This window comes from Vulpes lagopus, chromosome 2 (genome assembly GCF_018345385.1).
Source record: "Vulpes lagopus strain Blue_001 chromosome 2, ASM1834538v1, whole genome shotgun sequence".
Lineage (NCBI taxonomy): Eukaryota > Metazoa > Chordata > Mammalia > Carnivora > Canidae > Vulpes > Vulpes lagopus.
Genome location: NC_054825.1, coordinates 15,294,160 through 15,308,689, shown reverse-complemented (window position 1 = coordinate 15,308,689; position 14,530 = coordinate 15,294,160). Strand labels below are relative to the sequence as shown.

At 34.3% G+C, this 14,530-nt stretch overlaps 1 protein-coding gene across 3 annotated transcripts in view; it reads left to right on the top strand.

Annotated features, from left to right (window-relative positions):
- Nucleotides 1-14,530, top strand: part of ATRNL1 (attractin like 1) — a 760,501-nt gene that overhangs the window by 107,859 nt on the left and 638,112 nt on the right. For all 3 annotated transcript variants that reach the window (XM_041742630.1, XM_041742631.1, XM_041742632.1), the window contains exon 10: nucleotides 4,227-4,381. In XM_041742630.1, coding sequence (XP_041598564.1) covers nucleotides 4,227-4,381 — 155 coding nt within the window. The remainder of the gene's footprint in view (nucleotides 1-4,226; nucleotides 4,382-14,530) is intronic.

Here is a 14,530-nt window from a genome sequence, read left to right as displayed (position 1 = left end):
TAGCTCTTAGTAGTTCTATTTTTAATTTTTTTTGGAGGCTCTAAACTGTAATTGATTATATCAATTTACTTTCCCACCAGCAGTGTAAAAAAGGTTCGTTTTACTCCACTTCCTTAGCAACACTTGTTATTTCTTGTCTTTTCCATTATAGCTATTCTAACCGGTATGAAGTGACATCTCATTTTGGTTTTATTTGTATTTCCTTGATGATTACGGGTGTTGAGTACTTTTTCATTATCTGATGGCAATCTGTATGTCTTTGTAAAAATATCTATTTATATCCTCTGTCCATTGTTTAATTGGATTATTCTTTTTTATTGAGATATATGAGTTTTTATATAATTTGGATATTATATTTTCTCCATTCTGCAAAGCCAGGTCCAGTGCTGAGGGCCTCCCATTTTTTTCCCTTGGGCAGTGCCTGAAGTGTTCAGGGTTATGCTTTTTCTACAGTGCAACAAAGTTGACCCAGCTATCTGTGTGTGCTCATGAACCATCTGCAGAAGCTCAAGTGTGCTACATGGGGGAGAGGGATTTATGGATTGCTTGGGGCATATTTGTGCTATTTGTGGTAAGTCTGCAGGTGGTGTATCCTATGAAGTTCATAGGTAGGCCTCTTGGTGGAGTTCACGAGGTGGTTGGTGGAATTGTTTGTTGGGTTCTGTGCCTCATTTGCTGTGAGCACCCTTTTTCTTCCTCTTCCAGTATTTTCATCATTCTGGATGGGGTAAGAAAGAAGTGGTCTTCTTGGGCATAATCCTACTTGGCTGTGGAAGCCAGATACGTATTATGCTCCCACTTCTCCCTTGGGAGTAATTGTAGGTTGAAGGGCTTTCTCTTGGGAATAAGCTGTGTTGCCTTGGGGAAGAGGTGATGTGGTAATATGATATTGTTCTTCTTACCCTCCTCAGTCGTCCTATTAGAATTTTTGCTTCAAGTGATCCTGAGACTTCTGGGCTCCCACACAGTTACTCCTATCTCTTCATAGTTGATAAAATCTGTTTTTGTGGGAGGATGAGATCAGAAAACTCTTCTTCCACTTCATATCTCAGTCTCTGAGACCTCCGTCTCAGTATTTTGTCATTTTTTTTTTCATTCAGCACTTTGCATATGTCATTCCACTGCACTTTGTCCTTTATGGTTTCTAATGTGAAGTCTGCTGTTTGTCCTATTGGGGTTCTCTTGTATACAAGCAAAAAACAAATCATCTTCTTCTTGCTGCTTTTGAGATTTTCTCCTTCTCCATAGTCTTCAGCATTTTTACTATTTTATGTCTGAGTGTGGTTCTTCCTGTATTTTTACCTATTTGGAGTTCGTTGAGCTATTTGGATGTGTATATTAATATTTTTCATCAAATTTAGGAAGTTATCAGACATATTTGGAAAACTTTTTACTTCTTTCTCCTCTGCATTAATATTCTTAGTAAATGTATGTAGTTGTTGTTAATAGTTCCACATTTCTTATATGCTCTGTTTATTTTCTTTTCTTAATCTTCAGATAGCAGAATCTCTATTTTTTTTATCTTCTACTTTTATTTTTTTCATTCTGCTTGCTGAAATTTACCATTGGGCTTCCTTTGTAAATTTAAAATTTTTTATTATTATACTTTTGAACTCCGGATTTTCTTTTTTTTGGTGACTTCTGTATCTTTTATTGTATATTTGATAAAACTGTCATATTTTCCTTTACTTTTTTAAACCTGTGTTTTTTAAGGCTGAACATATTTATAATAGCGGCTTTGAAGTCTTTTTTGCTTCATCTGACATCTGTGGTCTCTCAAAGGCAATTCTGTTGCCTGCTTTTCCCCCTGTCTATAGGTTACTCTATCCTAGTTCATGGCATGCCATAATTTGCATGCATTTTGTTGCCTGCACTGGACAATTTAGATAACATATTGTAGCAACTCTGGATCCTGCTTTTTCCTCCTTTTCTGGAACTTTTATAATATTATTTATTTAGTGACTTCGCTGAACTGTTTTAGTGAAGTCTTTTTCTTCCTCCAGTGGATCCTCTGATGTTGCTCCTCAAAGGAAGCAGCCTGGAGATGCACTGAATCACCCCTGGATGACAGTAGTGTTAGCAGGGCTTTCTGAATTTTTCCTCTGACCTCCCTGGTAAACTGTCTGACTCTATTACAACCATCTGCTGGCAACAACTAACTGCTGACTGACTGCTGTATTATTCTCACCCATGATCTGGGTCATAAATTGCTCCTTATTATACTTGAATTTAATCTCAACCCTTTTTCAGGGGCAGTCTTTGGCCAATCTTAGAGATTCCGACCCTCATAGGGCTTTTATTAGCTGTCTTTCCCCCTGCTTTTCTCTGGCAAATTTCTATGTTTTAGCTGAATGTTCTCATGGAGTTGCCAACTATCCATTATTGGCATACTATTCTATTATGCCATAATAATATGGCATAGAAATCTCCATTATTTTTGAGAGTGCCCTTAAGGCTTAAAGTTTCCTACCTTCTGTTACAAATAAACTCAGTTCCCTTGGAAGATCTATGGCACTTCCTTTTTTCTTAGCTTGCCTCTCCCTGGTGTGGGATAGGATGAGAGTCTGTGCTAGTACCTTGGAATTCTAAGTGGGGTTAGTAGTTCCTCTTGGAGTGTGCAGGGTAATAGATGGGGATGGTGGCCTTTGCTCTTCCCAGCTTGCATGGAACTCCTTTCCTATGACTGATGTGGGTGAAAATTTGTTGGCCCTCTTAGCCTGTGAGACCTGGTGTATAGCTTGCACCCTATAAATGAGGGCTAGGTAGAGGATGAACATTTAGACCTCTCATGCTTTCTCCTTGAATAGAGCTTCTGTCACTCAGAGCTGGGGGCCGTGAGAAAAGTTGGCTGTCTGCTATTCCTGGTTAGATATCAGTGGTCTGGACTAGGAGCTGAGGAATGAAGGAGCTCTCTGTTCTTAGCTTTACCCACTTGGGGTTGAACTTCTGTCTTACCAAACTGGTTGTGTGTTTATGTGGTGACGGGGGATACTGATATGGGGAAGGATTGGAGTAGATAATGGGTCAGATATCATGGACGATTCTGTTGTTACTGAAATTTAGTAGATATTCTTGAGTAAATATTTATTTGTTGTTGCTCTTACTAATTTTTTCTGAGAACTTAAATGTCTTTTTATAGATAATTTTTACCAATTATAGTTCTCTCCTTATAGATAGTTTTTGGAATTCCCTATATTGCCATTCTGGAAGTCAGCTCCACATTCTTTAAGCATTAATTGCTATAGAGTTTTGAGATATATATTATATATACCTTACTTTCCTGTGTTTACTGGATTTACATTCTGATTCTTTTTTAGTAACAGTGCTTTATTTAGAATACTTATGAAATATTGATTCATATTGTCATGTAGTTTATTATATGTCAGTACATTAAGGTAAAATACAATTATGAGCATATATTTATAGTACTTTCTCTCAGTTAAATTTTAATTAATTAAAAGAACATTTATATTAATTTAATGTTTCTCAAAAATGCATTGTGATTTTATGCAATATGGATCTATCAAAAATAATCTTAAGCAAAAGAATGTACATGCAAATTAATACAAGCTATATAATTCTATTTTATAAAGTACAATGACAGCAATACAAATAGAACAAACAATCCTAAAGTTGATAAGGAACCACAAAAGAATCAGAACAGTGGTGTTCTTTTTTTAAAAAAAATCTCCATACTGTTTACTTAGTTATATTCATCTTGTGAAAAATCCATTGAATTTTAGACTTATGTGCACTTTTGTGTATGTTATATTTAAATAAAAACAAAAAGTGTAATATGGGATCCATATGAGTTATTAGTTTTGCTGAACTGAATACAGTTCAGTAAATTTATTATATTCAATAACTTTTTATTTGCTTTGGTATTTAAAGCTGGTGGTACCTCATCCTCTAGTTTTAAGGACACTTGTTTCCTATTTTATAGATGAAATAAAAGTTCAAAATATAAATTATTATAAAATCATGAACAATTATGTTTAATATTGTATTTCTCAAAGCATTTTAAGATACTGTGAATCTCAAAATATTTTACAAATATTGAAACTTAGAGGCCATTTATGAGTTGTTAAAAAAATAAAGCATGTTATTTTCACAATTCAAAGGAAAATTCTATATGCGAGTTAGACCCTTTATATACATATATATATATATAAAATCAGGGAGGTCTTTTTATCCTTTGTAATACATTTTTAAATTTTATCCTGTAGGACTATTTTGAAAGAAAGTGGGTTTGCCAGATACCTTCATTCAGCTGTTCTTATCAATGGAGCTATGCTTATTTTTGGAGGAAATACCCATAATGACACTTCCTTGAGTAACGGTGCAAAATGTTTTTCTGCCGATTTCCTGGCATATGACATAGGTATGTATCTGTTAGGATTGTACAAAGTAGGAAATATCAGAATTTTGTCATTTAGAGATTCTCAAATACATTAATCAACAGCATGTGTATATGTCATTTTAGAGATAAATTCAGTGACAGATTATGAATGGAATTCTAATTTCAGCACAGTAGTAGCATAGGGTCAAGAGAACAGACATTCTAGGTTTGAACTCCATTTTGAAGGCTGTTGTATATTGTATCCCTGCGTGAGTACTTTATCAGTCTGTTGTATTGACTGTTGCCATATTGGTTTTGATAACATGTAGATATGGAGCACTGTCAAATTATGTAAATTATAAATAGTAGGAATGCAACCATTTTAGTGTTAGTGGGTATGGGCAAAGATGTATTTATTTATTATTTATTGAAGATTTTATTTATTCATGAGAAACAGAGAGAGAGAGAGGCAGAGACACAGGAAGAGGGAGAAGCAGGCTCCATGCAGGGAGCCCGATGTGGGACTGGATCCAGGGTCTCCAGGATCACACCCTGGGCAGAAGGCGGCACTAAACCACTGAGCCACCAGGGCTGCCCCAAATTTGCATTTAAATTAAACATACAGGGATCCCTGGGTGGCGCAGCGGTTTGGCGCCTGCCTTTGGCCCGGGGCGCGATCCTGGAGACCCGGGATCGAATCCCACGTCGGGCTCCCGGTGCATGGAGCCTGCTTCTCCCTCTGCCTATGTCTCTGCTTCTCTCTCTCTCACTGTGTGCCTATCATAAATAAATAAAATAAAAAAAAAAATAAAAAAAAAATAAACATACAGATACAGTTACTTGGTGTAGGAAGATGATAGAAGTAAAGAAAGGAGAATAAAGACAGTAGCGCTAAAGAAGTAAGATTTGGAGACAAAATCGAACCCAGAATATAAGAATGGACGTAACTGAATAAGAATATTTTCCAGAGAATCAGAAATACAGTACATTTATACAGTTTGCTTAATTTCAATTATGCTATCTATATTTCTATCAATTTTTAAATATTATATGATTGTATTTTTTGAAATACTAAATTTAGCTTCCCAGTGGACCACTGTAGTGAAAATATTTCTTCTCTTCATATCGTTTTATAGATCAAGCCTACTCGATCTCTAAAATATATATATATATATTTTTCTAAAATATATTTAGCAGTAGTTCAGAGAACTTTTAATTGATGGTGCAAAGTAATATGCCAATTTTAAGCTATTAAGAAAATTTCTGATAAATAAAAATAAAATAAATCAAAGAGTAATACATTTAATAGATTTGAGAGGTATGCTTTGGCTCTTAAACATCAAAAAGGCACATAGTCTACTTTGAAGAATTATTTCAAGTGGTGAGATATAAAGAAAATTATGCCTATTAATAAGAACTTTGATTTTTATACTGCTGTACATTTGGAAGGAAATTCCTAGTAATAAAATTAAGCATACTAAAAAAGAATTAAGCATATTTTTTGACTCTAAACAGTATCTGTCTGTGGTTAATCATTATAAAAGAATCCACTGCCTTTAGAAATTTTAGATACTAAATAAGTCTTTACCTTTTTGGACTAATAATTTGAAGTGATAACTCATTTTCAAAATTGGATTCTTTCGGCTTTTGGAAGGCTTATAAATTAGTGCTAAGATCATGAAAAATGGATTAAATGATGTACTGAATCTAGGCTCCATTTTATGATCTGTCATTGCCAGGCTGGGGCTGTCAACATCTGTCATTTGACTGTGATGATGAGACAGTAAGGTTATTTCTCTGGAAGTAGATGAAGGGATTTTATTTTGTTTTGTCTTGTTTTTCACTTCTGAATAAAAATAGAAAAGTGTAGAATTTGTTTTTATTGTTAAAAACCTAAGTGAGGTTTTGAACTTTTTCAGAAGATTCTTCAAGGAGTTTCACCTATTATCTGTACTTTAATGGAGAAATTAATGTTGAGCTATTTTGTAGCTGACATATTGGGAAATTATTTTTATTCTTTCCATATTGTTCAGGATTATTATGTTTTGGAGTTTATCAAAAAAGCTCATGTAGCTGAAAAATATTAGAGGTATTAGTTTGAGAGAAAGAGATCAGATTATCATTATTCTAATTACTCTTTGCTGAGTGTTTCCAAAAATTAGATAGTATGCTAAAGGCTTTATATATAGTATCTTAACTTTTCTTATAATTTTGTAACAACGTGTTAATAAACTCATTTCCAGAATAGTAAGCCCAAAACCATATAGGCAGTAAGTGATACATCTAGCTTTTGTAACTCCTAAAACTTGTGATAGTCTTTTTGCTTGAGTACCACATGCTGCTGTTTGTTTGGGTCCATTGTATGTTCTTAATTTTTTTTTTATGTTCTTAATTTTGGCAATACATTTTCAGACACTTATGTTTATTAATATTCCTTAATGCTATGGAAAGATAGAAGCAAATATCAGTTTTATTTTTTTAAGCAAATTGTTCAATGGGAGAAAGAATAACATTTCAAACAGTTTTACATTTCAACATAACGTTAACAATATTAACAAAAATGTAAAGCAACCATGCAATTTAACATAGGATAAAAGTGTTCTGTTTTATCTCATTTGATTATTTTTGTGCAGTTCCCAATAAAGTTCTCCCCCCAGATTTGTTTTTATTTTCTTGAGTTTGTGGTATCAAATGTTGGAATATTTTCCTGGGAAAAGTATTTTTTTATATTTCAGAAATGTCTTCCAAAATAATTGTTTTCTTTATGGAGTATATTTTTTGGGAATAAAATACAACCATTGCATAATGAACCAACTTAAAAATAGATGTGTTTTGAAAAAGAGGTCATCTTGCTAATTTTTGTCTTTAGTATACTACCCTTGGACTTTTATGGCATATTTAACTGGAGTGCACCTGAGGAGTTAGCTGGTTGCTTTGTGTTTTACAATGTTTAAATAAATAAGAATATTTGCGCCAATTCTAATTTTTCATTGCTCTAAAAAGTACAGTTTCAATCTTAATGCCATAGTAAATTTTACATAGTGAATATTGTTAATCTTTGAGTATATAACCTTGTTTTCACAGTTCTCATTGTTATATTATAGATGATAGATGTGGAAGGCACATACCTGTGATTTTTTAACATGACTGTACCTTGGCATCCACCTTGAAGATTGTAGGGAAAAAACTTAGATCTGTATAATCTGATTTTCTTAGATTAGCACTGGGCCACCTATATTTTAAAAAAGTAACTCAAGTGCAAAAGGTAATAGACTCAGGGCTAGTGAATGAGACTCAGTCAACCATAACATAAAGAATGATATATTACTTAATGTTCTTGTCTGTAAATCTAGCTTGAAATCAGATAACTTATTTTTTTTCTTATTGCTAGTGGTATTTTTATTGCTTTCAGAAAGCTACCATGACACTTCATTCAAGATTAAAATGATCTTTGTGGTAAAGATGTAATTACATCTTTCTGTTAAAGATGTAATGGAAAAACATGCATGTTGATCTCATGTTGTTAGACATTTATACTTTCAAGCTATTTGGCTGTGCACAGTACACATTGTCATAAAAGTCATTTTTTCTAGGGTTTGAAGGAAAAAAGGTATCAGATGGTTTGTTAGTTTGTTTTTCACATCTCTAAAGTGTCACTAGGTGATTGAGGATTTCTACATTTACAAGTGAGAGATTGTCATGAATTGCAACATACCTTGGGATCAAACTGAATTTTCAGACTGTATTTCAGAATCATCAAATGAAGAGGGATTACAAGAATTTTTGGTGGGCCTAACATAGAATTATGATGCTTTTAATTATAAATGGTAGTTGTTACTCTTTAATAAGAAAATTTACTTAGCAGTTAAGAGGATGTGTAGAATTCTGAGCAATGTGGTTAAGACAGAACAAAACAGAGGATCATAAAGGAAGAGAAGAAAAAATAAAACAAGACAAAATCAGAGAGGGAGACAAACCAAAAGAAGAGACTCAGGAAACAAACAGGGTCACTGGAGGGGTGGCAGGTAAGGTGATAAATAGTAAAGTGTTCATGTGATGTAATGAGCACTGGGTATTATATAAGATTCACTGACCTCTACCTCTGACACCAATAGTATGTTATATGTTAATAAATTGAATTTAAATAAAAATTTAAAAAAGAGGATGTATAGAATTCTGAACAAGATGAAGAATAACTCAGAGATAGAATGATCATATTTTTTTCTTCAAGAAGATAATAGAAACAAGAAAATATGATTTCCTGATTACTTCAGAATAGAGTAAGGAGTAGGATTTATATTAGAAATACATCTTGCAGAAAGCAGATATATTGAAACTAAAGCTGAAATTTCAAATCAGATCAAAATAATGAATTTAAAAGATTTATTGTATTTTTTCAAGATTTATTTATTTGAGAGAGTCAAGCAGAGGGAAGGGTAGAGGGAGAGAATCTCATGCAGACTTCTGGCTAAGCGCAGTGCCCCACATGAGGCTTTACCCCAGGACCCTGAGATCATGACCTGAGCCAAAATCGAGTCGGACTCTTAACCAACTGAGCCACCTAGGCACCCCTATTTTATTTTTTTTTAAGTGAGCTCTACATCCATTGTGGAGCTTGAACTCAGAACTCTGAGATCAAGAGTTGTGTGGTCTACCAAGTGAGCAAGCCAGTGCTCTAATAATCTAAGAGTTTTTAAAATAAATTTCTTGAGCATGACAGTTTACTTAAGATGTTAATTTCTTGGTAGGTGATTATTTAAAAACAAACTCAGGATAAAACTTAAAAGTAATTTTATATTTGCAGAAGTAATACTATTTTAATTGGTAATATGTAATAGTATGTATAGTTAACCACACTGTTAAAACACAGTGAAGTTGTAGTTCACTATACCCTTTAAAATCACTTGACTAGTTTATGAAGCATGGCATGTATGTTTTTGTACACCCCTGGGGAGTGTGTGTGTGTGTGTATATGTATAATTGATACAATTTTATAAGGTATATACTTTGATTAAAAATCATTTTTAAATTAAAACATCTAATTATTTAATTTTTAAAAAAGATTTTATTTATTTATTCATGAAAGACACACACACACAGAGGCAGAAAATAGGGAGAGGGAGAAGCAGGCTCCCTATAGGAAGCCTGATGTGAGACTTGATCCCAGGATTCTCGAATCAGGACCTGAACTGAAGGCAGATGCTCAACCACTGAACCACCAAGTGTCTCTAATTATTTAATTTTTTGAACTATCCAGTGAAATTATAAGAATTCCAACCTACTTGAGCTTCATGTTTATAATTATTTTCATTTTCTGGAGGACATTTTATTAGTTCCTTTCTTTGTTAATATTTCTCTATGCTCTTAGTTGAGTTCTTAGGTTATTTCTTGGTGAAAGCAGCACCCCTTGCCTGATCACTTGAAAGAACTGTTTGTTTCTCTTTGTCGTTGGAAAAACTCTTGAAATTATTCTCACATTTTTTTCACTGCATTTAGCCAAGAACTGTTTTTAGCTTGACTCTGTTTTTTTGCTCAAGGATTCTTTTCTTTCTATAATACTATTATATAGAAGAAATAGTAACTTCTTCTTTTTAAAAAAGAGGCCAATAAGTAAAGGAAAAAATGACCTTTCATTTTGAGAAAAGAGAGAACTAATATTTGTTAAATGGTTCCTGTGGTTCTTGGCACTTAACATGTTCTTTATGATGTAATGTTCATAACCTCTAATAACACCTGTATAGTACATATTATGATATTCATTAATAGGAGAAGAAACTGATTTAGCATGGTTAAACCCAAAGTCACGTAGGTCATGAGATGGTATATTCAGAATTTGAAGCCAAGACTAAGTTCAAATTTCTTTTGATTCTACCATTATGCTATGATAATGATTTTTCCTTTAACAGGAAGAAATTCAAATGGTCTTTAATTGTGGAATGGATGTATAATATTTGTTAATGTAGCAAGACACTCAAGAAAATAAATTTTATTAGTAGAGTTAATCAGATTTTTAAGGTATATTTGAATTTTATTGTGTCTCTCCTCTCCCACAAATTAACCAGAAAATACTGATCTCAAGACAGAAAATCAATGAGAAAGAAAAGAATAGTGAACAGTAAATCTCTCTTTCTCTTAACAGATCTATTAGCATTTGGAGACATTGTTTTGAATGCAAAAATTACTGAATACAGATTCTTGTAATAAAATATAAAACTGAAAGAAAGTTTTCAAATGTCTTAACAAAACCCCAGGGGAAGAAGGCAGAGGAAAGCAGTCGTGAATAAGGAATCAAAACTTTAAAATAAATCATTAGCAAATAGAACTCAACATTGTTTCAAAAGTATAATAAATTATGCCCAAGTAGGAGTTATTCTAGGAATTGATGTATGATTTATTATCAAGGAATCCTTAAATATCATTTTTACATCAGGACTATGTACAGAAGCCAACAGGAAATACAATGTATGTTAAAACTATGAAATCATTTCAGTTAAGATTGAGAGTTGAATAGTGATATACATTTTTCCTGGTAGGGAGTAAGAAACTAAATAAATACTTGTTGAATGAATGCCAAGGGACAAAATCCTGAGTAGAGCTGTGGTGAGATAACCAAGGGAAGTGTGCACCATTTATAATGTTAGGAGAAGGTTTGATCTAATGGGAGAAAAAACCCAATGAAGCACCATCACTTAAGGGGCAGATCAAAAAACATTTTGGCAACATCCAAAAATTTGGTTTTCTGTTATAAAATACACAAATCATTAATAGAAGTTTTTCTTTATATTCAATCTAGTTTTAAGTCTTATATATACAATCTGTGTTCTTTATCATAATATGAATACTGACTGACTTCTGAACTGGCATTTCAAGTGGATTATTAAAAAGATCTTTAAAATATGTTTTGAAGTAGTACAGATACATACTTTCATGAAAAATATGAATACTTAGAGAAAAATAAGCCAGTGAGTATGCATTTTCTACCTGTACTATTTTATGCATCATTGATAAATTAAGCCAGTCTCTAAATTTCAGCATAAATTCTTAATGTAATTATGTGGCTCTTCATAGGGACATAGTTCTGGCAGCACAGTATTCTGACTGTTGAAATCTGAGTTTGAGAGAATGGTAACTTTATTTTTTTGATCTTATGTATATTGAGTGTGCAGTTGGCAAATTAATATTTAGTACCTTTCAGTATAAGTTTTTAAAAAATCTATATTTCAGAGAGTATGTTTCACTTTGGTCATTAGTCCTGTGTGATTTTTCTGTCGTCATGGAATGGTATTTTTGTCAGTTTTCGTGATGTCAGTAGCCATGTGTGTTTTGCTTTCATTTGTGTAGCCTTGAACTGTTTGTTAAGTGATAATGACCTGAGTACTCTGGAAATACATTGTCTTCTTGGCAAGAAATACAATTATAGATTGTAGTCAGATTAACAATATAACAAACTTTATAATGTAATAATGGGAATAGATTATATGTAAACAAATTATATTTAATATTGAGCTTTAAGGCATTTCATAACTTATACATGTTGTAGGAAAATCAATCTGTGTTTTATAATGAATCCTGATCAAGAATGTAAAAATTCAGCAACAGAATTTATCTAGCTCAACCTTCTGTTTTGTAGTTATTGAAGCTGGAAGGGATAAATAGAAAGCCTGTTTGTAACAACTGCTCTTATCTTTTTCTTATTCTGTTGAAAAATCCTGGCATATTGGGCAAATATCAGCAAGTATCAAAAAGTGTCTATATCTGCAAAAGTTGCTAACCTCAAAAAACTTTTTTTTTTTTTTTTAGATTTTATTGATTTATTAGATAGGAAGAGAGAAAGAGTGCGCAAGAGAGCAGGACAGCAGGGAAGGGTAGAGGGAGAAGGAGAAGCAGACTCCCCACTTAGCAGAGAGCCCAATGCAGGGCTCCATCCCAGGACCCTGGGATCATGACCTGAGCCCAAGGCAGATGCTTAACCAACTAAGCCACCTACGCACCCTGTCCCTAAATAGTTTTATGAATGAAAACAATTTGCCAGCAATTTTAAGAAACTATAGAGGAAAACTCACATTGATTGTATTATATCAATCAGTACAGATTAGGTTATAGTGTGGCAACAAAATTCCTTTCACAGTCTGGTTTCTCTGGAAAGCACATTCTGAGATAAGTTCAGGGTACTTATTAGGTCACTGGGATGAACAGCTGTGAAATGGAGGAGGAAGAAGCATGATTGGGCAGAGGGAAAAGTCAAATGGATATTAACAGCTACAGCCAATCCCAGGGGAATTTTGGAGTTGAAATGTCCATCAGTGTTGTCCTTTTTTAGCATGAAACAGCTAGGCCTTGATCAGTCAATGTATGAGAGTGATTCTTAGGAGGGCAGGAACTTGGGTAAGGAAGCTCTTTGTACGTGGCTAAAGCAGTCTCCACAAGGGCTGGTAGCTCAATGATCTTCAGTGATAGCAATCCTAGCAGCAGGGGCAACAGGTCCTTTCTGAAGTTGTATTTAGGCAGTGCATATCCATGTGCATCAGAATTCATTTTTGAGCTACTCAAGCCACTTCAAATACATTTGTCAAAAGGTCCTCTAGGATTCCAGTGACCCATTCTTCCTGTGGGATACCTAGATTATTGATTTGGCTTCTGCAGCTAGTCTCAGGGCTACAGCTGATACTCATCATGTTCTCCCTCTATTAATTTTTCTAATTTTCTAAATATTCCTTACCCTCAGTTGGAACTTCTTCTGATCTCCATTACTTACCTGGTGGCATGACCCAGACCTTTACCCTTAGGTATTTGAACCCCTAGTCATCATATACCTCCTGCTCTGAACCCCTAGTCATCATATACCTCCTGCTCTGGGTATTGAACTTGCCCATTTACCACCACCCTTGGCAAGAGGATACCAAGAGACACTTAGCGGGTCATTTGTGTACCAAACATCTTCCTCTGCTCTTATTTTGTAACAGCAGTCCTACCTCCCTTTGATGATCAGGGCCAGTTATTCCTTCCAAGGTGGTGACTCCTTTTTTCCTAGTATCTTGACAGAAGGAACCTGAAGTGCCTGAGTGGCACTATAGTTTATAGTTCAGTGGAACATTGCTATGTTCACTGCCAGAGTATTTCCGCTTTAGGGAATAGGATATCTAATCCTGCAAGACTGAGATTTCTGGGATATGAAGCACAAATTACTCAACTATATCATTGAAAATGAGGCCACCAAGAGTGGCTTTTACTCCTTGGTTCTTGGACCTACATATTCTTCCTATTAGCGACAGCACCATTTAAAGTTGCTTGATTTTAAGGTATATGTATCTTGCATCCTAGTGTTTCATTTGTGCCTATCCAAAGGTCTATGACATTGTGTGTTATGGGATCCAGTGGATCCCATGGTTATGGGCTCATTCTTGTACTTCCTTTGCTGTCCTGTGTCTTCTGATTACATAGGATCCCATGCTGCTTGATTAAATGCTCCATAATTTCTAAGGCAGTCATACTGGTTAAGACCCTTAATTGCAAAAAAGCAAACTGAGATACATGCTCAGAATATGTATCTATTCTTGTCCTAATGAATTGTTGTTTTAGGGTAGAGCACACACTGTAGATGGACACACTGCCCAAAGACCTGCCCTGTTGAGAGGCTTTTTCCTTTTCTTTCATTCTTCAGGGTCACTCCTGAGTGAGGTTGTCTAAGTGATATACACTTTTGACTTGTGTCCACATATCAAGCTGAAATACTTGCATTTTTTTCTTCTTGGTATCTGGGCATATAGAATTCTTCACATGACCATGACTGAAAGATTATAGGTAGGTGCTGGTGCAACAGTGTTAGGTAATATGGGGTCTGAGCTACCCATTCATGCAGATTGCTTGTGCATTATGTGGTCTTGCTCATGCTTGATCTTGGGTGCCACTTCATTTTATGTTCTTATGACTCTTGGTAATAGATGCAACTCATGATATAAAACTGAACACATGGTCAATTGATAATCCAGGGACTTCATCTCTACCAGGGCCCAATAACATAACAGGAATAGAGTATAAAATTTTCTACTGCAGATGGCATGGCTTCTGACATGTGTATGGGGTCTGCATTGGGATTTTTTCACTGGGAACTTCTGTATATTTCACGTATTACTTTTTCCAACAGGGTCACCACCAATAGCTATAATTCTACTGGATCATGCAGTCCTAACT